This window comes from Falco naumanni, chromosome 6, assembly GCF_017639655.2.
Source record: "Falco naumanni isolate bFalNau1 chromosome 6, bFalNau1.pat, whole genome shotgun sequence".
Taxonomy (NCBI): Eukaryota; Metazoa; Chordata; class Aves; order Falconiformes; family Falconidae; genus Falco; species Falco naumanni.
Window position 1 is genome coordinate 31,337,957 of NC_054059.1, and position 20,904 is coordinate 31,358,860.

The following is a 20,904-nucleotide window of genomic DNA, read 5'->3' on the forward strand; positions in this document are numbered from 1 at the left end:
CTGCTGCGGGGGAAGCTCGAAGCGGAGGGCCGGGCAGCGAGGCCATGGAAGCCCTTCCCGCCTCAGCCGCCGCTCTGAGGGCCGGCAGCTCGGCAGACCTCAACCTCCCCTCTAATACTTTTATTGTAGAAAACTATGCAAACATGAATTACACCCATGAAATGCAAAGGTGACAGTGTTGTATGCAAATATAATGCAGGTTCTCATTGCAGACACACACTTCGTGTTTAAAACATAAGTTACCGTGGGTGTAAGCTATATTATCTATATGTTCTCCTGCCTTTGCTGCCTGCATGAAGCCGTGGCCACAGGGCTCCGCACGACAGACTCGAGCTTTGATTTGCGGGGGGGGGAAACCACACCAGGCATTCAGAAGGGATAAAATCGTGAGCCTGCGCGCACCCTAAAAACCCGCAAACAGACGAAAAATAATTCCTTCTTCGACGCTGTCCTTGGTGCAGCCGCTGCCGAGCCGTGCCCGCGCCTGTGGCTGCGCCCGGCGGGAGCACGGACCGGCCGCGGCCGGAACGCACGGCACGGCACCCGCGCCGCCCGCCTCCCACCCGGCGCCATAAAGCCGCGGACGCGCCTTGCGCTTGCGCTCTCGGGGCCGTGGTTGGTGCTTCCGGGTGCCAAGATGGCGGCGTTTTCGGGTACGTGGTCTTGGCTCGGGTGGGGGCCGTCGGCTGTGTCGCCGGCAGCAGAGCACTGGGAGGGAGGTTTCTCGCCTCAGGCCTTTGCCGGCGCCTTGTGGGGATGGCGGCTCCCGGTCTCCCTGCGGTGGACGAGCCCTGCTAGCGCCGTACGCAGCCCCTCGGGCCTGCCCCCCGTGCGGGCATCCTCTAACGTGTGTATCGCGTAGCAGGCTTAAGGTCGAGAGGCCTGTGGGGGTGTAGGTGCTCTGCGCGGTTCCTTGGGCTTTTGCAGGCCTTCGAAAGGGGTTATCAAAATGGATTTGCTGGTTTTGGTGCGTATGTGGTATGCAGGTATCCGGCAAACGGGGCTGCTTGAAAGTCAAGACTCGTTCTTTGGGCTGACTGGTTGCTGTAACAGGAGGCTCATGAATATTCTGTGTATTGCAGTGGATGATAACGTCGAGTAGCTCTGTTCTGTGATGTGGTCTGAACTATGTGTGTAAACTGTAATCTACGGTGAAGGAGACAGCATTGCTGTCGTCCCACCCCCCACACCCCCCCCACACCCCCCCGTACATACATGTACACGCAGGTGACCAGTCAGTGTTAGGGATTAGGGTACTGTAAAGTTTCAAAGTATATGAGGGTTTTAATTTGTTTCTTTTAACTGAAGCATCCTCTGTAGATTTAGACATGAGTTTATTTGCTAGACAGTAGCATAAATTTGGTTGTAGTTGAGGAAAATGTTGTAGTTACATTGTTTGATTAAACCCTTCTACTGTATATTGACTAAAACTATGTGAACTGGAAGGATAATTAGTAATCTAGGGATTTGTATATAATTTGCAAACAGTAGCTATTTTTATTATTATGAAAAAAGCTTTTTGCTTATGTGGATTGTCTAATTTTGTAGATAGGTTCATAGGCTGACCCTTGAAAATACTAAAGCTTTCTGAAATCATGTTAATCATGTTTCTTACAACATTTGTGCTATAGTAAATAGAAGAATAATTTTTGGCTACATAGATATAGATCCATATATGTCAGCCTGGCTCTGTGTGTGTAGGATATGTGAAACTCAGCATGTGACAGTGTAAAGGCTAGCAGGTGAAAGATCCCTTTAGAAAGGTATGTATTTGTACTTAAATTGTTCTAGAGTAACCCTATGCGCTTGAGAAGATAATCAGCAGCTAAACTGCTATTTTGGTGGTATAATACCATTTTTTGGGTTGGTTAAGTCTGCTTTCTTCCCCCTTTCCTCTTGCCCTTATTGAGTAACTGCAGGCCTCTTCCCCTCCCCTGCTTTTTTTTTTAAGTAGAATTTGTTGATCAACATACTAATGTTATTACATGGGTTCATGTTTAACTTGTCTGAGGCATGACTATCAGACCTTGATAGGAGCTTGCCGGAAGGGGTATCCAAGGAAAAAACCTTTCAAAGTTAGTTGTGGTTAGTAACTGTTTGAAAATCAAAGTATTGTCTAGTTAATATACATGCTCAAAGTGTGCAAGGCAAGATTTAGTGAAAAGAAATCTAAGTGTTACAAATTTGAGTCTTTATAGGGTACAGGTTTTTTCTTTTTTTGAAAACTGTTCCCATCACAACTGTAGAGAGAGTCAGGATATTTGTGATTTAACAAAGCTTTCTTTGTTGTTTGCATGAGCAAACGTGTTTACTTAAATGTGCAAAACCAGTTTCCTTAAATATGCAAAGATAAGTGCCTTGTCCTTGAAATGTTACTCCATTCCCAGTCCTTTTGTTTTGCTGCTATGTCAGCACCTGCCCTTATGCCTAGTATATGCCTGACTTTGGGCTGTAAGTGGGGACAACTGTTGGAACTGTATGTGGGGAAGGGAGAATGTGTTTTTATCACGAGTTCCATAGAGAAGGTTGCGTGTCCTGTTGCCAAAAAAAGTGCTTTTTTTATTTTTCTCTGTAGTTGGAAGTCTTGATGCTTGGGAATCATTTGGGCTACATTGAAGTAAATAACGCTGCTTGTTCCTTTTTTCTTGTTTTACAGAAATGGGTGTTATGCCTGAGATAGCTCAAGCAGTGGAGGAGATGGACTGGCTGTAAGTAGGAAGGCATTTGAGCCTTGCAAAATCTGATTTGCCTTTAAGCGATACATGACATGCTTCTTAAAATACCTTTGCTGTCACATTAAAACAAAGCAGATGAGTTTTCCTTTAACTGTCATTGCAACTCCATGCACCACTTCCTAGCATGAATGACTGAAGAACACTTATTGTATAACATATAAACTTGGACAAGCAAAGCATGACTGCTAATACTTCAGTGTTATTTTTTTGACAAAAGCCTCCGTGCTTCTGATTTGTTTATTAATGTATTGTGGGATTACTGGATGTAAAACACTGTCACGTAGCTTATGCTAGTTTATTAAATGTTTTCCAAACTGTGATCTGAATTTATATTCTTCAGAGTTGATGCTTGTGTATCAGTGTTCTACAAAAGCTGTTCTTGGTGTAATTACTTGTTTGGCTAAAATATTTCTCTTCAGAGCTTGTTTTGAATTGTTATTCAGAATGTTGTCAGTATAGACAATCTTATTGCATGTAGTTCTTTTCTCATATGCATGGTATTAATTAGCTGTGATTGTCTGAAAACACTGGTTGCATTTAGCTATCTTTACTTTCTTTTCCAGTATTGAATAGCAATCTTCTAAATGATGGCTGTATAAGTGGCTTTAAAAGTGAAACTCACATGAAAGGAAAACAGAATATATAATTAATCTGGGTTTTTTATACTTTAGCATAGTGATGAGATGTAGTCCTCTTGTCAGTGTACAACTGAATCCACTGCATCCCCTAGTCACATCCTGTCAAGGTGTCTCCTGTTCCAAGCTTTCCTTGTAAAGGGAGTCCTTTTCCTTAGCTGCAAGCCAGAAAGTGGCCTGCATTAATGCATAAAGCCATTTACTTGTTATTTCCCATATTGCAGGTGACCATGGTCTTTGTGAGTTCCTATGTAAGCAAAAACCGTTTTTTCTACTGATAACGCTGGTTTGTGTAATGTGTTCTTTGCTGTAGTCTTCCTACAGATATCCAAGCAGAATCCATCCCACTGATCCTGGGAGGTGGTGATGTACTTATGGTAGGTATGCAGGATAGTCCTATTCCTAGAAAGCCTATGTCTTTTAATTGTTGTTTGTGCAATAGATTTCCTTCTTTCCAGAAGGATCCATAGTTAGACTAGGTCTCCAGCCCTTCTTCAGTAGAAGGTATAATCTTCAGCTAAAAACCTGTTTTGTCCAGCTGTTGTTGCAGATGGGATTAATTCTCATCAGGCTTTATTTTCTGACTACTTGACAGGCACTGCCTTATGAATGACAGCTATCTGATTTAATCTACTATTCTTTTTGTTGTAAATACCTGGCACAGATCTGCATAGAACATGACTGATGCTGCCTAAGCAAATACTTTGGTATTGATAACCTTGAAGATACCAAATTAGTATGGCTTGTTCATCGTGCCTTTTGCAGCTCTGTGTTCTTGATTCTGTAACCGAAGTAACGCTTCCTATAATCTTGTGTAGTGCCTCTAGAGATCAGACAGACATAGATTTTTCTAGTGGGCCTTGGAAGTTTCTGGGGTTTTGTTTTTTGTTTTTCTTGTTAAGTCTGTTGTAAAGGTTTTCCCTGTTTGTGTTTGCATTTAATTTGTGTGAAGTAATGGCATTACTCTATAATGTTTTCCTGTATTATACAGAAGTAAAATTAAAATTAGTTTATTAAAATAGAACAGTAGAACATTCCTTACAGTGGAAGTTGCAGCTCTGGTTAAACTCTTAAATTTTTCTTCCTATAGGCTGCTGAAACAGGGAGTGGAAAAACTGGTGTAAGTAATCAAATTCAAATTAACAGGAAGTAAGTTTTTAAGTGGTGAGAGGTGGCTTGTGTGTATGCATACATACAGGGAGAATGTGTATAGGTTTGTATATGTGTTTAAGCAATATTATTAATCGCCTTTACAAGCATATGTGTAGGCACATTGGAAAGTGTTTCTGGCCCTGGATATTGCACCTGAAAACAAGACTGACTGTATATCTGGAAGTATCTGTATAATACAAGCTGTGGAATGAAAATAACTTTCCCTTTTAGGCTTTTAGCATTCCAGTTATCCAGATCGTTTATGAAACGCTGAAGGACCAGATGGAAGGCAAGAAAGGGAAAGCAACTATTAAAACTGGTGGGGCAGGTAAGTTAATAAGTGTCACACTCCTCAAGTTTCGAACTTAAATCATACAGATTCAGTCAACTCCCAAAGTGAAGTTAACTAGATAAGTGTTTTTTCCTTCATTTGGAATAATGTATGTGGAATATCATCACCCCAGATCTTATAAACCAGTGAATGTAAACTTACTGGTGGAATCATCGAAAGAACTGGGGCATGTTTGATACTGCAGTCTCTCAGTAATGCTTGTTATCTTCATGTTAAAGCTAGCTGATCTGTAGAAGAATGAAGCTGGGTTAATTATCATTGATAATATACAGTGGTGGGTTGGTGTCAGGGGTGGTGGGTTTGTTGATGTAGATAGGGTGCAGCTGTGGCTAGTTCTGTTAAGAGGTTGGGCAGCCAATGAAGAGAGCAGCCAAGGAAGAGAGAGGAGGAAAAAGCAGAGAGAAGAGGGAGAGAGTGCACCCAGGATGAGGAGAGCTTAGGAGAAAGCAGCAGAGGGACTGGCATGAAGAGTGTGTTGGTATGAGATGGTAAAAGACCTTGTTGCAGCTTGATAGTTTGGAGAGTGCTGCGACACTGATCCACACAACACTTTTCAGTGTTATTCTGAAAGCCATACTGGTTTAGTGCTTTGCAAGATGTGAAATGGTAGTAGTGTCCCGCTTGAAGGAATTAAAAAAAAAATAATAATCTTCAGTTGTAGGGATGAATGAGACATCAGCAGTGACACCCCACAGTTGATTTAGGCCTCTTAAGTAAGCTTGAGCAAAAAGCTCTTCTAGACTCAAACTTTTGTGTGGCTGGAGTAGCACTGCAGTATGTCTTTCAATTCGATGCTGCATAAAGCTGTTGCTGTTCCTTTTGACACTTGGCTAGATGCAGAGGCCGAATAACAACATCTTGAATTGCTGCAGATTTGAACTAGTAAACATTGAACTCAGCAGGAAATGCACAGGGCCAGAACCCACTGATGAAAAATGGATTATAATGATGACAATATCCTCACAGTATTTGAGGATCTGTTGTACATTTGTTTAAATAAGCTTGCAACTTGAAAGCTAGTAACAATGTCCAGTCCATGGTACTTACAGATTGAGATTTATGTAAGTGACAGTAGCTGCAGAAACGACACTCTGAAGATGTTGCAGAAGTTCTCATCTTTCAGCTTTGTTGTAACTACTGCTACAGTAGTGGTGAACAGTAAACTTTAAAAGGAAAAAAAACCCCAACCTCTTTGAAAGAATGTAATGTAAATACGCTCAGTTAATCCTAATAGAAATGGTGTCTAGTTTAACAAAAAAATCCTTATATTGTGAAACATCTTGACTTACTGCGATATGTTGTAGGGCATATGAAAATAAGTCAGAGATTTTATGTGCTGTATGTGCATATATCTTGGCTCTTCAGTAACTATACTTTGATAATCTGAAAAATATCTTAATGTAAACTTGGAACAGAAATAGCAAATACATTTCAAATGTGTTGCTCTTGATGTAGTTTTGGATATTTTCTAGCTGATTTTAATTGTGATTATGTGGAACTCTAGCTTATTTTGTATATGTCTTCATTGTTGTATTTTTAAGTAACTTTATCTGTGTGCTCCGTAACAAAATAATCTAAACCTTTCATAGAATACTTTTGTATTATGCATCTGTGTCCCTCCAAGTTGGATGCTGTCGTTTTGACCTTGTATGAATTGTATTGGAACAAAGCCGTCTCACCAGGCAGGGAAGCCAAACACTGTAGAGCCAGTGTGAACTTCTAATTTGAGTTTTCCAGTCTTACCTTCCTGGTTTAATGCTTGTTTCTTTTGCTGTGTTTCAAACTTAGTGCTCAATAAATGGCAAATGAACCCCTATGATAGAGGATCAGCTTTTGGTGAGTTGTCTTAATGTTTGCTTGGTGAAAAAAAATTAGAAGAAAGTATCCTTGAAAATTTATTTTAAAAGCAGTTAAGCAATTTCTTTAACTAAAACTATCTTGTCATTTTCAGCAATTGGATCAGATGGTTTGTGTTGTCAAAGCAGAGAGGTAAAAGAATGGCATGGATGCAGAGCAACTAGAGGCGTGACTAAAGGTAGGTACAAAATTCTGTATTTTGGAGACTTCTAGAAAAGTTTCAACTGAAATGTCTGCTTGTCACCCATTGTTGTAGATGGTTGCATTTGAAACTTCTTATCCATCTGAGCAAATGTGCAGTTACTCACTTTGCTAGCTGAAGGCTTTGGAATGACAAATACCTCTGGTTTGTTCTCCTTGTGTTGTAAATTACCTTTTACTTGATAGGGGATTGAGATAGAGGAGACAGAATCATAACTAGTATTCACTAGAACATATTTTATCAAGGTGTCATCAATAGGAAATAGCTACTGACATAGTACTTCAAGTTGTTTACTTGCACACTTGACACAGATACATGCATGCACAGATTTCATGGTTATGTGGTTGGAGCAACAGCTGAGAGGCCAACCCCCAAGTTTTCACTTGGAAGCAGAGTCATATTGAGATAATCCAGTGGTTCTAGGTGGATGTTCAGAGAGACCCTCAGTCTCATTTGGTCAGGTGCACAAATAATCCTGTAGTCTGTGTGTACTTAGCAGCTGTTGTTGGATGTGGTTCAAGTTCCATAACCAGTTGTTGATGTTAGTGCATACTGGTGGTCTTGTATGTAAGTTTATTCGGCAGACCCCTGGTGCTGTGAGTTTATCAGTTCTTGTGGATTTAATAGAACCAGGGGCTTCTCTAGCTTCTTTTGGAGCTTTTTACACACTCTCTCTCAGCATGTACTACTTCTGTCTTTTGCCTGCTGTTCTCTGTTAATGTTTGTTACATACATAGGTACCTATAGAACCTTTTCACACTAACACAATAGGGGATTTTGACACTTTCAGCAGGGGTGTTGGTGTTAGACTTCATGGCCCTGGAAGTAGCCAAACTGAACCACCTTGATGAAACTGAAACTTAGGTGTTGCTTAGACCCTTTCTTTCTCTCTTAAAGGTAAATACTACTATGAAGTTTCCTGTCATGACCAAGGCTTGTGCAGAGTCGGTTGGTCAACTATGCAGGCTTCACTAGATTTGGGTGAGTTTACTTCAAAAGAAGAATCCCATAAAGAATTTTCATGTTTGCATGGAATGGCTGGAGTTGTGCCCTACTCTGGCAGAGAATGGGCTCTTGGTGAAGGATAGCAATATTGGGGAGCTTAAAACTTCTTGTTCAAATGCGCTTCCTGTAAAAGGAAATAAGTTTAGGTGGTGGCAATGTTTGTCTTTTCTGACTTTCCCCTTTTATTTCAGTTTTTTAATTGACATTTTAATTTCTTTAATGAAGATAACTGGAGACTAGTAAAATCAATATTTTTATAGCAGTACATTTATTGATTTAACATACATCAAAGCTAGAAGTCTTCAGCACTGTGTATTACTATTTTACATGGTAGAGTTAGAGGCTTCAATTGGGATACAAAGAGGAAAAAACATAACCTGTCAACAAAAAGGTGAAAAGCTATACTTTTTGTCTTTAGGCACTGATAAATTTGGCTTTGGCTTTGGTGGCACTGGTAAGAAATCTCACAACAAGCAATTTGACAGCTACGGTGAGGTAAGCTTGAATTGCTTATTGGTAGAAACATTAGAAGTTTTGCATGTTGATTCTGTGCTGTAACAATCAACTGTCTTTCATAGTAGTACTAACTTTTAAGGGAAGATCACTGGGCAAAAGCACCATGAAACATTGAAGCATTTTTTTGATAAAAGCGTTTTTAACAGATTTAACAAAAGCAGTTATCAACTTGAGGCTTATGATTGTGGCTTGAGTGCAAATATGTTGACTCTTATTTAGAAGATAAACCTTTTTTGTGTATTATGGTTAGAGGCTGACTGATCACTTGGATTTATTTCTTGACTTATGTCAGTCTTAGCTTGGATTTGGCGTCTAAGTGAGGATGTCATATCCTGTTTATTAGTAGTTAAAACTGAAGTAATCTCAAAACCTTCTAGCATTTAAGTCTGTGTTTTGACATAGTAATAAATGTAGTTATTCACACCCTTTTGCTGGCTATTGAGTTGTGTTTGCTATTAGACTGTTACATTAATGTGTGCTTCTGAAACTGTCTTTCAGGAATACCTGTGGTGGGTTTTGTGTAGCATGCCAGTCAAAAGTTTAGATGTTTAAGCATATTTTATATAAAATATGAATAATATAGCAGAAACTCTGGTATCTTTGTGGTATTAATGAACTTTCAATGCCTTAAAACCTGCAACTTCTATGACTGTTTTGTAGCTTTTTCTATAGTAGTGACTTCTAAGCTGTTGAATTAGAAGCAGAATGTTTTGAATACCTTCATAATGAACAGATTTCAAGATACTTAATGACTTACATAGGTACTGCATGCATGTTATGTATACTTTCTCCAAGACTTAGTCTTTTTATATAGTCAGAATACAGGTTTCTGTTACTGTGCTTGGTGCTTCAAGCTTAGATATGCATTGGCTAATACATGCATGATTTATGCCCTTTTCCATAATGCATAATACTTCCAGGTAAATTACTTAAATTTATCATTGTCAAAGTGCGTGGTTTTAAAGTAAATTTAAAGCAGCAATAAATGCTTAAATATCTAAGATAAATTGGGCAGCTTACAGAAGATTTGTAGTAAAATAAAAATACACATGTTATTTACAGTGGTATTACTGGAATAAATTGAACTTGCTTCTTAAAAAAATCAGCATTTAGTAGGGAGAAGTGGGAAAACTGTAAAAGTTGACAGAATATAAGCACCAAGTTTCTTAATACACTGAAGGTAACATTTCTTAGCTTCACAAACTTCTTTTTCTTATAGGAATTCACTATGCATGATACAATTGGATGTTATCTAGACCTAGACAAAGGACAAATAAAATTTTCCAAAAATGGTAAGTTTTATTCACTACTTTTGAATTTTATTGGGCTGCTTGTACTGGAGGAGGGGCAGGGAGGGGAATGCAACACACCTGCAAAGTCTGACTGAACTAACCCTGCTTTCAGGGAAGGACCTTGGCCTTGCATTTGAAATTCCACCACACGTAAGGAACCAAGCGCTTTTTGCAGCTTGTGTACTGAAGGTAAGTTAGGAATATCACAGATGGTGTAAGGTCACAAAAATGGTTCTAGTTTTGGTAGCTACTTATGTATAAAATTTCAGAGCCACCTACAATTGCTGTAGTTGTGCTTGTACACTATCTGCTTTTGATCTACTATTATTTCACTCCTGGAGAGGTCACCAGTGTGTTAGCTTTGAGTACTGTTCAAGTTAAATACCAAATGTTTAAATTCAAATTGAAATACTTCCATGCTATTCTAACCTTACATTTATAACTAATTGGTAATACCATTGCTACCTTGCCTGTATTAAACTCTGATATACTGTGATTAAACAGATAGAAGCAAATAAATTGTAAGTGCCAAAATTCCTGTTTTCCTTTATTTTCAACTCTAACATTACAGTTGGGTAGCAGTATGTCTTTCTGGAGTTAGTATATCTGGGATGATCTCTTTACCAAGTAAAGGTTTTAGCAGAATGTTCTCTTGGTCAGAGAAATGTACAAGTCAAAAGTGGGTTTTTTACTAAATTGTTTTGTCATTGAAAATGAATGGAGCATAGAAGTTCAAAAAATGTTTCCTTGATTATGTAAACCTGGGGATATTTCTGATGTAGAAGAAAAGAGTTTTAAGAGCTAGAACCATGTACAAAATGGCTGGCAGGTTTTAGGTAAGTTAGGAAGGGAAACGTGTAAGATGGGAGAAAATGTTGCCTTTCCTTCCTGGTCTAGATGCTTTCTCATGGGGAAATTAATCATGGAAGTGTTTCTCACTTCATGGGATCTCTTGAATCTGTATGACACAACTTTTTTTGAAATCTAGAATGCTGAACTGAAATTCAATTTTGGTGAAGAAGACTTCAAGTTTCCACCAAAAGATGGCTATATTGGTCTTTGCAAGGCTCCTGATGGCAGTATTGTAAAATCACAACACTCGGGTAGGTTATATATTTACACTTTTCTCAGTTCTGTATTCAGATTGTGTTACAGAGTATCTTTTGATCACTTTAATTGCTTCATTACTGCTGCATTCAAGGTCTTACAATTAGGTTACTGGTAGAAATATTAGTGCTTTTAAAAAGTATTCCAAATCTTCTTCTTCATCTTAAACCACAAATAATCTAACACTTTTGAGTTTAGAAATGCAGCAGATAAAGAGAAGTTAGCAAAGTTACTGAAGTGTCATCTTACAAGTAACTGTATGTTTAAGCTCTGCAATAGAACTAATCATGCTGCATGGCCAGTATACCCACTATCATTGCAAGATTCACTTGTAATCTCTGAATATAAATCTGAAGGTATTCATAATTGAGTGAGCAGTAACATGATCATTTAATGGAGCATTTAGAATCATTAGGGTTTAGACTATTAGTAGAAAATCCAGGTTTGTTTCTAGTAAAAAAATTCTGGGATAGGACTAAATTTGTCTTAAATGGCATGTGTTTCTCGCTTAGGAAATGCACAAGTGGTTCAAACACAGAACCTTCCAAATGCTCCAAAAGCATTGATTGTAGAACCATCAAGAGAGCTGGCAGAACAAACTTTGAACAATGTGAAGCAGTTCAAAAAATATGTTGATAATCCCAAATTAAGGTAACAGTGGATTGATTATAATTGTATTTATGGTATTGTTCATGGACATGAATTTGTGGGGGGATGTGGAGTGTTCCACTCTGTAGCAAAGTGGACCTTACTCTGCAGTGCTACTGATAATAGCCTCAGTAATACTTGCTACCAACCAACCTTCTGGCTTTTCAGCTATAATCAGACCAGATGTGTTTTGTCTATGTAGTGCATCTTTCTGGTATGACAAATTATTTGGGTTTTTCTGCACTTTATCAAAGGTGTATGTAACTTGATTAAAAACATTGTGTTCTGCTTATTGCCCTTCTTTTCTGAGCCATCTTCCTGTGGCCCCCCCACCTCCCCCTGCCCTGGTTTTATTTATTTTTCATCTCCAACAAAGTTACATACAAGGTGTGTTCAGTTTATAGTAGTGTGCTTGCAAGACAGCTGTTGTGGTGATTAGCATGGAGGTGCAATTCTGAAATGCATCCTCTACAAGCTGCTTTGGTCTAAAGTTGTTTCTCTTCTGACTGTGATTATAAAACTTAAATGAACGTCTCCATATTTTAAACTGTAGTCAATTTACAAGAGTATTTTGCCAAAATTGCAAGGGAGTAGCAATGGGGAGAGGCAAGCTATCATGTAAGATTCATTTGGTTATCTGCTCTTTACATTTCTAGCTTTCAAGGAACAGATTGTTTTTTAAAATGAAGTCAAGGAGTTAAGGTGTTTAATACAACTCTGATAGACTAGTCAAATTCAAATACAATTTGGTAACAGAACTTTTATGTCTTAAATTAAAATATAATACACTAATATGAATGGACAAACTTAAAAAAAAAACCCTGCTCTTTTGTTCTTAAAAATACTGTTCAGATCTGGTAATAGTCAATTACTAATAAAAGAATCAGTTTTCAGCCAGATGTTTAATCTATCTTCTGAATATGATAAATAAACAAGTATCAAAATACGTTGATGTAATTTCAGGGAACTGTTGATTATTGGTGGGGTTGCTGCAAGAGATCAACTCTCTGTACTGGAACAAGGAGTAAGTTTGTGTTAATGTGACTTAATAGTTTGGATTCTGAGTAACTCATAATGTTGCCAGAGAATAGTAATGGTGCTTCTTGTAATTCCTGTAAACCTAATGAAAAGAAATTGTGCAGTTGATGGCAAGCTCATGTTGCACTGAGCTAGCACTTGTTGCTTTATTTCCATGGCAATTGTCAACACAAATGCTTATAGTACTTGGTCAAATTCTATTGAAGCCTGAGTAGATCTGAAAATTTTAAAATAAAGTTGTGATTTTTGCCATTTTTGCTTAACCAACAAGACTGAGATAGTTTTCCTCTTAACTTCTGCTCCATGTCTGTGTGAACAAAACTGGCCTGCTATTATCAGGGTCGACCTACACCATGAACCAGTCTTACATAGAAGGAGCCAGTCTAGCTTCAGCAGCATGGGATGTATAATCAAATCATTCATGCTGTAGGGATAGCATAGTCTTTTTTTTAATTATTATGATTTTATTTAAGAGTTGCTTTTGGAAATGAGACTCCATCACAACTGATAAATTTTCCAGTGGCTCTAGCCGCAAAAAATGCAGATGTTTTTCTCCTAAGCAGGCTTGAACTGGAAGATTGCTAAACTTTCATGTGAATGCTAAATTCATGACAGTTAACCCTTCCATCTGGCAAAATCTTAAGTTATTTCTATAGCTGATAGACTTGATATGTATACTTTCACAGTAAGAAAAGTTGAATTTATTTTATACCCATTTAAAAACAGATCTGTTTGTTGGCTTCAGATAACAAGGTTTAACACAGCTTGGGAAGTGGGGGAGGGGAGAAGGCACAGCACTTCTCAAAATAAGGGAAGGTTTTTTACATGGGGCAGATTCTTCTAATGAAAAAGTCCCAGAATAGAAATGCAGGTTGCCCAGAGAGGTGTTGATTTGTCTGTCCTTGAAGATACTGAAAATTTTATTGGGCGACTACCCAAAGTAACTTGGGAACTGTTCTTCATTTGCATGTGATGGTGGGAGTGGAGGCCACATGACTCTAAGAGATTCTTCCAACCAAAATTGCTCTAGGATTCTATGAAGTTGTAATAAATAAAAGATAGGGCATCATACTGATAATTGTATCATAATCTTTAATTTAGATAAAGCTGGTAATGCCTCTAGTTAGTTATGGGACCAGTTCATACTCTTTGTGTTTCACAGGTGGATATTGTCGTTGGAACTCCTGGAAGACTGGATGACCTGGTCTCAACAGGAAAGCTTAATTTGTCTCAAGTCAGATTCCTGGTTCTGGATGAAGCTGTACGTAGAGAACTAAGTGATACTTAAGTTCTGTTCTTAAATGCAGTGTGTCATTCACTAAAAGAGTAAAGTGAAGCATCATTGTTCTATAGCATTTGGTACTTCAGTGGAACAGCAACTAGCTACCTGTGGGGGCTATTCCAGGTTTATCTTGTTTTGTAATCATAGCAATCTACATATTTTTCCCCTTATAGCCTCGCTTGTAAAGCTGTTTGAGTTATTTCTGATTCAGAAATGTATTTCAGGCTGTAGTCATAAGGTTGTAAAGTCTGTTTCTGTCACTGTACAGGGAACTTGAAAGGACAAAACCAAGATAAGTGTGTTTTATTATCCTGCTGCATTGTCTTGAAGGCAATGACTGTTGTAGTCAATATGCTGTGAAATGAGTGCCTCTAATCAGTTATAGTACAACTGAATATTCACAAAGATGGAATGCCTTGGGTTATTAGCTAGGAGAAGCTGCTGAGACAGATGTTCAGTTTCTTGTGAAGCACAGCAGATGTACTTCGGAATATTCCAGATGTTTACTTTTTTCTCCTTAGTAGTAATATCTCAGCCTGACATTGACCTGTCCAGCTAATCAAAAGAGAACTTCTGAGACTACAAGTGTATTGCTTATTTAACTTAAGTGTATAGACAGAGAAATGACAACTAAAAATTGCAGCTTTATTTCTTTTATTCCCATGTAGGATGGCCTTCTCCTCCAGGGTTATTCAGATTTCATAAATAGGATCCACAGTCAAATTCCTCAAATAACTTCAGATGGGAAGAGACTTCAGGTATAAAATTTGTTCGTGGTTTTGGGGTTTTTTTTGTGATGGGTTTAGGTTTTGGGTTTTTTTGTTTGGGGTGGGTGTATGTTGTTGGGGTTTTTTTGTGGTGTGCACTGCTTTCAATTGTTGACTGTTACATGGCACGGAGCTTGCTGCTTTGAAGTAGTTTGTTATACCTCATGTTCAAAACTAATGCTTGTTCATTAGGTTCAGTAATGGCTTGTGAATATGTATTAGCATCGTAGATCTTGAAGCCAAGTGTTTAGCAGTATTTGAGTTACTTAGATGTAAATGTATCTGAAAAATGAGTGACTACATACATTATGATTTCTAATGCTCTAGTAGTTTTGATTCATGTGCTCTTAGTAATTCTGCTTTCTTCCTCCTAAATGATTGGGGTGTTGTAAGAGAAGAATTCAAGTTACTCATCAGCTGGGTCATTCCTGTGATGAGGAAAGCTGGTCAGGGACACTTTCTGTTGTGCTACATTATGGTATTCAACTACATAACTTGCTTCCAGCTCTAGTCTGACCTTTCATGCTGGGAGAATCTGATCTTCAGTGGTATCTACATGGCTTTTTTCTTCTTAGGTGATCGTGTGCTCTGCAACACTACATTCTTTTGATGTGAAAAAACTATCTGAAAAGATCATGCATTTTCCCACCTGGGTTGATTTGAAAGGAGAAGATTCTGTCCCTGAAACTGTACACCATGTAGTTGTGCTTGTAAATCCAAAAGCTGACAAACTCTGGGAAAGGCTTGGCAAGAATCATATCAGAGTAAGTGGTCTCTAAGTGAAAACTGTTTGCCCATGTGTACTTATTAGGCTCCAGTTCTGAAGAGTAAATGTTGTAGGACCTTTGTCAGCTGTTGACATAACTTAGTATCCGAAATGGCTTGTTCCATTGTAGTCAGCATTATGATATTGGTGATGTTCTAACACAGTTTCTGAACAGCACGTTCTTACAGACATGATTAAGGAAAATCTTGTTAAAATAACATTCCAATCTGTACTGGAGAACAATGACACTGCACTGCTTTTTCACTCATTTCACAGCTAATGAATCTGTGGCCTAACTGCAGTTAGCACCTGTGTTTTCCAATTGATCAGGAAGAAGTAAACCTTCCAATATAGATCATTCTGTTGAGTGTTTTTTGTCTCTGAGATGAGCTATTTTTAGAGGAATGGACTTAATCTTAGGCTATATTTGAGACTAGTTTAATTTCTACATTAACCTGACACCTATTCATGTGAGAAAGTGGTGGTTGTTACTGAAGTCCTTAGGTTTTGAGTTCTGAATAACCTGGGACTGTTTCTTTCTCAGCAACTCTTACGCAGTTACAATCGATAGGTTTTTCTTAACCACTTGTTTTCTCTGGAACCTCCCTTTGTCAGGTCTGTTAGGGCCTTTTCCCTAAATCTTAGCATTAATTTATTTTTCTTGGGTTTTGTATCTGATTCAGCCTCGCATAGGGAGAAAAGATAAGGAGCAACACTGTATATGATTTAGCCATGCTTATAGTACATTTTTTCATGTTTGGTGGTATGGCTTTTAATTCATCACTTTGTTCAAAGGTGGTTTCTATTCAGTGTCTACATAAATAATTTTATTGTCCTTTGTTTATGAAAATTCTGTGTGCTTAAACTCAAGACTTTTCTTCAGCTAAAGGTAGATTAGCTTATCTGGTGGGAGAACAGAATGCTGAGATGACTTTTAAATTTAATTTCTTGCTAATTATAACTTAATGGAGTTCAGTGTTTCCTTTGAAGTATGGACTGACTTTGGGGGCGGTTATTTGTTTGTGTTTTTTCCTAGACTGATGAAGTACATGCAAAAGATAATACACGACCTGGCGCTAACACTCCAGGTAATCAGCAACACTAGTTAAATAATAGCTTGTGAAGTAATCCTTTGTAAATGTTATAAAGTAAAGCTAAATTATACTAGATATCAGCCTTGAGTCTTGTTCCTCCAAATTTTTATTTCTACACTTTAGTAGTTGTGAAATGTGTTTCTGTAATAAGGGAGGAGAGAAAAGTACTTGAATATTCATTTTTGTGGGTATGTAAACAACAGGCGTTTGGTGTGCATAAGTAAACCTGAAACTCCTGAGGAGTCTTGTCCTTTCTGTATTATACTACCTTGGAGCAGGGGAACGTGGGAGTGTGTGTGGGGGGAAATTGCAAGTCTAGCTCACTTTCTTTGCTAATAAAATTTTATTAGTCTACTGAAAGGCTAGAGAAAACTTCAAATGTATGCCATTCAAAGGCTCTTCATACTCATAAACAATTTGACTGAAGTAACTTTTTTACTTTTACTTAGAAATGTGGTCTGAAGCTATTAAAATTCTAAAAGGAGAATACACCGTTCGGGCAATCAAAGAACACAAGATGGACCAAGCCATTATTTTCTGTAGGACTAAAATAGACTGTGATAATATGGAGCAGTACTTCATCCAACAGGGCGGAGGTAATATTTTTCACAAAATAGGAAAGTGAGCAGAATGTTATTTCAAAGCCAAGATGTTATGGTAGAGGGCACTGGTATTTGGACTCCACACAAATAAAATTGTGCTTAAGTTTTTTGACATACTGACTGGGCGTAAAATTCAGGGTTGGGTAACAGGCAGCTGCAGGGATGCCCTGTGTGGGAGGAGGCAATGAACTGCATTGTACCTGTTCCAGCCAGCTTTGAAATGACTGGAAAAAATCCATCATGCACCAAAATTTGAACCAATGAGAGCAGTATATGTTTCTGCTTAACTGTTTATATGAAAGTAGTAGTTGCTATGGGCAGGAGACATGGGAAGAAGTGTGTGTACATACAAAAGTAAGTACATAAGGAGAAACTTGAGAGAAAACACAGGGGCACTGAAAGGAGATGTGTGGGGAGAAAGGTGAAGACACACGTCTGGAGAAACAAGGGAAGCTTAGATTAGGGAAGGAGTAAGGAGACATGCCTGCATAGACCTCCGGGGGGGGGAAGGTATTTTTTTAATTGTTTTGTTTTTCTCCAATGCTTCTGTCAGTAATTAGAAATCTGTATTAATTGGTAATAAATTAGGTGAAATTGCCCTTACTCAAGACTTCTGCTCACAAAATGTACTTTTTTCCAGTTCTGTATGGTGTTGTGTCATAACTTATACATGAAGTTATTAATGCATAACAACTCTTTCAGGCCCTGATAGGAAGGGACATCAGTTCTCATGTGTCTGTCTGCATGGTGATAGAAAGCCTCAAGAAAGAAAGCAAAACCTGGAAAGATTTAAGGTGATGCAGCAGATTCCTGAAGCTTTTTTCCTCACTTCCTGATACCTGAAATCATATGTTAATTTGTGTTGCTAGTTCTCCATTTAAAGAAAACTGTGGTCAATTGACCTATGACCCACTTCCTAAAATTGGGAGGCACAAGTGGAAATCTGTACTGTCAGTCAATATGACCTTTGAGTTGTCACTGACAGGATTGTTGAGCTTACTTTTAAGTAAAACCTGTATTTAAGCTACATATCAGATTACATTGTTTTTTAGTCTTTGGCTTTTGAATATTAGAAAAAGTTATTTAAATATTAGACAGTTTGATTTTAAGCCGTTCATTGATTTATACTTGCCTTAGGCTGTTGGGGAAAGAAATAAGGATGTAAATCGATCAAGCTGTTAATGTTCAAAAAGCACTGTTGCACTGTGGAAGAGCTTTAAAATGTACAGAAACATTTCCAAGGTGAAGTAAATGCAAATGACTACTGTTTCATTGCCTGGAATTTAGCTTGGCTTATTTAGCACAACAGTTCTTTACAAATATGTTTTTTGTAGAGAGGAGATGTCCGTTTCTTGATCTGCACGGATGTTGCTGCTAGAGGAATTGATATTCATGGTGTTCCATATGGTAAGACTTATCTTAAGCTAAGCTATTGAATTGCGTACGGCTTCAATGCATTTGCAGTTCTGTCAACTAGTTAAGACGGGTATATGCAACTCTTTAAAATGAAGCTTTAAGTCATATGTTAAAGGCTTGAACTAGGCAACTTTTAATTTGATTGTTCAACATACCTTCTCAAATTCTCGATGGTGTTCTGCATTGTTGGGGATTCTTTGTTTGTTTTTCCACTCTTGTTAAAAAGTAATCATAGAGAAAGCAGTTTTATAGTGCAGGCCTTCAGTGTAGGTATTGCAGTTAATGACACCTGTAACTGCTGTAGTAGAACATATAAGTATGTACATGGGCTAAGGAGAAGCATTGCAGCAATCAAAATCACTTATTTTAGGTATCTAGTCTGTGACCTTAGCTCATGTATCTTGTATTCTCTGTGGATTGTGTGTATCTTAGTTATCAACGTCACACTCCCTGATGAAAAACAGAACTATGTTCATCGAATTGGGAGAGTAGGCAGAGCTGAGAGGTATGTATGTGTTCAGACTAATCACCATGTTTTCTGAATTTTTGTTGTTGTTTTGTAACTTGGCAATAGTTACTGAAATACATTTTTCTCTCTCCCTTCTCCCCTAATACTTCAGGATGGGTTTGGCAATCTCTCTTGTAGCAAAAGAAAAAGAAAAGGTAATTACACTCCAAAGCAAAATTGAACAGAATTTATTTTTACTCTTCTATCCACAGCTGATTGGAAAACTGCTTGTTTGTTCTTGTTTAATTGAAAGGGAACTTAAATAGCATGAAAAAGAATTCAGACATCTATAGTTAATCAAAATGAATGTACTCAACTATTTCACAAAGTTTAGAAGTTTTCCTTTATTTTTAGGTTTGGTATCATGTATGCAGTAGTCGTGGAAAAGGGTGTTACAATACTAGACTGAAGGAAGAAGGAGGTTGTACCATATGGTACAATGAGATGCAGGTAAATGTTTTGCTTAACCAGAATATTCCAATTCCTCTAGAAGACTGGGATATAGTTCTTGTTTTAGCAGCGTAATTGAAATACAAAACCTCCTGATTCCATTTGAAGAAGAAATTAGAAAGTGATACTTACATCTCTGATTATGAAAGCTTATTTTAATACTTCCAGTCAATTCTGTCACTGTCGGCTTCTCTATAATATTTTAATCAAATGCTTTTAAGAGTTACAGGATGTAAGTTACACATTTTTGTTTAGGTGGTTTGTTGCAAAACTAACTTAAAACTGTTGTTCCTCTAACCTGGAAATAGTGTGTCACAAGTACATTTTTATTGGGATTTGTATGTTAGGTATGAATGCTTGTTAAATTCACAGTGCTTCCCTTCTTTCTACATTAAAGAGGGGCGAATGATAGGTCATCCATGGCAAAATAAGCTTGGACTGTGAGCTCTTCAAAATAAAGTAGCCCCACTTACATAAGTAGGATAGTATGTAAAATAAAGGTTTCTAGGTAGGGTAAAAACGTACTGAAATTGGAAATGAACTTGTATAGTCCATTTGAGGAAAAAAATGTTAGTCTATGGTGTCTGTGACAGAGTTGTTGTGTGTACAACTCCTGTTGAAACTACTTGAATGTGACTATTCGGAACACTAGTCTGACTGAAGTCTTGGACCATAGGAGTACTTTGTGACTTTGTTTTTTGGTGTTTTTCTTAAGTTGCTGGGAGAGATTGAAGAACACTTAAACTGCACTATTGCCCAAGTTGAACCAGACATAAAAGTACCGGTAGATGATTTTGATGGGAAAGTTACATATGGGCAGAAGAGAGCTCTGGGTGGTAAGTATTGAACTACCCTTGAGTTACCTTGTTATGCAACACTCAGTTTCTTGGTTGTCTGCTGTGTAACTACAGAATGATAGATTAAAAAAAACTGCTAGTTCTTTGCTGTCTTCTGCCTTTGTTACATGAAGTCCATGGGTTGCAAGCAACCAAAGGGCATGTATGCCTGTGGCTTTTTTGTTTGTGCTTTGTGTTTAACAGGTTAATGAAGTTACTTTAACTTTCTGAATGACTGGTTGAGCATTATTATTTCTGCTGAAAAATGGCTTTGAATACATCATTTAGATTGGGTCTCTTTTGGCAGGTGGACTGTATAAGGGCCATGTGGATATTCTGGCTCCTACAGTACAAGAGTTGGCTGCCCTTGAAAAGGAAGCGCAGACATCTTTCTTGCATCTTGGCTATCTTCCTAACCAGCTGTTCAGAACATTCTGATTGTGCCACACTTGAGACGAGGCTTGAGTTAATAAATGCTCTGCCCTGCAAATACAAAAATCCCATACTGCCTCTGAGTAGCAGTAGTTAGAAAAGGATTAAAACTAAATGTACTTCTTGCATGATGAAGAGTGTGTTGAAGATTAACTGTTAGTTGTTGAATTGATAAAATACAACAAGTCAAAGATGAAATGGTTTCTTTTGCT

General features: G+C 38.0%; 1 protein-coding gene across 1 annotated transcript; it reads left to right on the forward strand.

Annotated features, from left to right (window-relative positions):
- The first annotated feature begins 573 nt into the window (after nucleotides 1-573).
- On the forward strand, nucleotides 574-20,890 carry DDX1 (DEAD-box helicase 1). The gene is made up of 26 exons (XM_040597927.1): nucleotides 574-653; nucleotides 2,657-2,708; nucleotides 3,684-3,747; nucleotides 4,461-4,490; nucleotides 4,754-4,850; nucleotides 6,663-6,710; nucleotides 6,826-6,909; nucleotides 7,831-7,914; nucleotides 8,357-8,433; nucleotides 9,674-9,746; nucleotides 9,859-9,935; nucleotides 10,735-10,849; nucleotides 11,366-11,504; nucleotides 12,465-12,525; nucleotides 13,702-13,800; nucleotides 14,490-14,579; nucleotides 15,164-15,352; nucleotides 16,391-16,442; nucleotides 16,898-17,044; nucleotides 17,753-17,844; nucleotides 18,385-18,457; nucleotides 18,899-18,971; nucleotides 19,087-19,129; nucleotides 19,329-19,424; nucleotides 20,140-20,260; nucleotides 20,568-20,890. Exons 1-26 carry the CDS (start codon nucleotides 638-640, stop codon nucleotides 20,696-20,698), a joined length of 2,223 nt encoding a protein of 740 aa, XP_040453861.1. The 5' UTR covers nucleotides 574-637; the 3' UTR covers nucleotides 20,699-20,890.
- The last annotated feature ends 14 nt before the right edge of the window (nucleotides 20,891-20,904 follow it).